At 54.8% G+C, this 2965-nt stretch overlaps 1 protein-coding gene across 3 annotated transcripts in view; it reads right to left on the reverse strand.

The window, feature by feature from the left end:
• Window positions 1–1681, reverse strand: part of CCDC27 (coiled-coil domain containing 27) — a 24742-nt gene extending 23061 nt beyond the window's left edge. For 2 of the 3 annotated variants that reach the window (XM_019511637.1, XM_019511635.1), the window contains exons 1-3: window positions 1490–1681; window positions 991–1120; window positions 183–308 (exon numbers count right to left, since the gene is read on the reverse strand). In XM_019511637.1, coding sequence (XP_019367182.1) covers window positions 183–308; window positions 991–1120; window positions 1490–1630 — 397 coding nt within the window. In that variant the 5' untranslated portion in view covers window positions 1631–1681. Of the gene's footprint in view, window positions 1–182; window positions 309–990; window positions 1292–1489 lie in introns of all 3 variants that reach the window. The other variant, XM_019511636.1, reaches the window with a different exon arrangement.
• Between the last annotated feature and the right edge of the window lie 1284 nt (window positions 1682–2965).

The following is a 2965-nucleotide window of genomic DNA, read 5'->3' on the forward strand; positions in this document are numbered from 1 at the left end:
AAAACATGTCAGTAAACAGAACAATCAAAAGCAAGTCACCAGTGCTTTTTGCAGTAGCATACTGTGGTGACTTGCAAATGACCCAGCTTTCAAAGGATTCTTGCCCTCCTGGGGAAACTGCATGTGTGCATGCATGCACATGTGCATGTGCACACACATTTACTTTACAGTAATGCCCTTACTGTTGGCTGGCAGCTGTGTGTTCTGAAAAGCAGACTTCCATTCTTCAAAGCTGAGTTGGGGGGACAGACAACTGGAACTCGATGTGCTAGACCTATTAGAGATGTCGATCTCTGGTAAGTTGCTTTCTGTGTTTTAAAAATAACTGGTTATTGCTATGTGATATGGGTAAAATGCTGATGCTATTTTGTGGTTTAGTAGAATTGGAGAATGTGGATTTTGTATTTTATGATATTGTCTGACTTAAATATTAATTACATGTAAGCTATGAATTTGGTGTGTGATGACTTGTGCTATCCAAGGAGATTTGCATCTTAATGGTAGCACAAATTTAGGATATAGGGAGGTGTGATGGGTAAGATATGCATCCCCATATATAAGGAGAAGTCTGTTCTAAAACAGCTGAGGGTGAGCCTGCAGGTAACTGCTCTGGCCTGAATAATGGGACTGGCATTCAGTACATAGGGAACCCCCACCTCCTCTTAGTACAACTACCCTGAACTGCCACAGGATGTTCTTGTTTCCCACAAGACTTGCTTGCTTTCCTAACCTCTTGGTAGCACTAGGGAAATGTGAGACAAACACCCCTCTTAAAAGCAGATATTAGATTAGTACAGTTTCATGAAGTGCAAGCTGTATATTGAAGGAGTCACCAGTACCAGTGCTACCTGACGGTTGCTGAATAAAGGGGTATAGTTGGGAGGATGTAAGCAAGGAGGACTGGGGAAAGAAGGGATGTCATAGAAGGGACCTATTACACCTGGGCAAAAGGAACATCTTCGATCAGCCCCTCTCCCTCATGAGCCTTACCAAGCTGGGACGTAGAAGTTGCTTTATTACAAAGCCTGGGACATCCTGGGCGCAACAGAAAGGATCTTTGCAGCTCCTCCATCTGGGGCTTGTACTCCGATTCGAAGGAGCCAATGGCTCTGATATCAGCCTGGCAAACAGGAGGAAATGGAGGCACCTCATTTAGAGTGTGCTCTGTGATAGTAGACACCTGGAGTCAGGTGTGTGGGATAATGCTGTGAATCCACCAGGGCCAAGCAGAGGATGGGAAGTTCAGAGCAGCTTGTTCTCCTGGCTGCCCAAGAGCATCTTCCTTTGGAACCTACAAGGGACAGAAGCTGTGGTCTCAGGGCCCCCTTCCCAACCCCCATCTGCAAGGTGCTGGGTCCTTCCTACAGGGACTCAGCACCTCCCAACGCTGACCCTGAGTAATTGGCATTCCTGGGGCAGCTCCTCGTTGGCCCCTCCCCCAGAGTTGCTCTGTCTTAGACATGGTGTGCACCATTGCCCATCTAAGTACTTGGCTGTCATAGTAGCGCTGGATGGCCTGGGCAGATTTGCTGAGGGCAGATCTGCCTCTGGGAAGCTTCCACATGGGGCTCTGCTGCCGTCGGTTGCTCAGTTCCTGCAGCTCGCCAAGCCCCTTAGCCAGCAAGTTCATCTTGCCAACAGACCCCGGATGCTGAAGACTAGAGCAGGCAATAGACAGGGAGCCTGGGGAGTAGAAAAGCCCAGTTAGACTGTGCTGCTCCTCCTTGGTGCTGCTGCTTCCTGTCTCAGCCCTTGTCACCAGGAGTGTTGATGCTATTCTGTATTGAGGGAAGAATCTTGCAGTGGTGGCACAGGACAGGCCAGCAGCCTGATGCTGTTGGGATAGGCACAGCAACCTTGCTCAGGGCACGCGCTGCCATGGTGAGCAGCAGGCTCTGCAGAGGGCAGGCCCAGAGCAAATGCCAGCCCAGGCCTTGCACAGGCAGCATAGCTGAGGGCTTGCCTTCCCTTCAGTATCTAGCCTAAGCAACGGCCTATGCATGAACATCCCACCAAGGTGTGAATTTTAATGGGGGCCACTGGCTCTACCCCCCCAACCCTCCCCCAAGGCCTGACCCTGAATGAGGTGGCTCCTGGGGCTGCAAGGGGACCACATACCAAGGTTTGCCCAGCTCTTGGGCATGCGCAGCCCTGTGCCCTTCTCCCCTTGGACCCTGCTGACATAGGGGCTTGCCCATTCATTAATCTGCCTACCAGTTTGGGGCCCTGACCCCAGGGTACTTATCAGCAGGGAACTGAAAGCTGCAGTTTTAAACCTGGCACCCATTTTTGGCACCAAGCTTCAAACTGCGGCTTTCACGTTTACTTCCCTGGGACCTAGAGGTGAGCCCCTCCACCAATGGGGCTGGGGAGGAGGGGGGCAGAGCTGGGCTCGGGCTGGGACAGCCATGCTGGGCCTGCAGGAGGGGGCTAAGCCAGGATAGGGGAGCTGGGGGGGGGGAGCAGTTGGGCTGGGCCAGGAGCACTGTGCCATGCTGCACCTTTGTGGGTGGTGGCACTGGGAGGGCCTTAGGGGCTAGAGCCCCCCAAAATTCATCTTGGCCCTGCCGCAGCCACCCCTCCCCGTGCCACTGCCCACCGGCAGAGACATGGTGTGGCGCTCCTGGCCAGCGCACAGCACCTCCCTGCGGGTCAGTGTAAGGGGGCCGGGTGGGGAGTGAGACTGAGCTGTGGGGGGCTTGGGGGGGGCTGCCTCCGTGTGATCGGGAGAGGGGAGGTCTTGTGAGGGGAAAGTGTGTGTGTGTGTGTGTGTGCGCGTGCGTGCGCGTGCGTGCGCACCCCCCAGCTTCAGGAGGCACCAGGGGTCCACCCGGCCTCCCCCGCCAGCACGAGGAGGGGAAGGGGCCCCTCTCCTCTCTTCTCCTCTCCCGCCCCCAGCCCAGCTCCCGTGCGGGGCCCAGCGCCCCTCCACCTTCACTCGCCTCCGCCCGCTGGAGCCGCCCCC

This window comes from Gavialis gangeticus, unplaced genomic scaffold (genome assembly GCF_001723915.1).
Source record: "Gavialis gangeticus isolate Ggan-Ray unplaced genomic scaffold, GavGan_comp1, whole genome shotgun sequence".
Taxonomy (NCBI): Eukaryota; Metazoa; Chordata; order Crocodylia; family Gavialidae; genus Gavialis; species Gavialis gangeticus.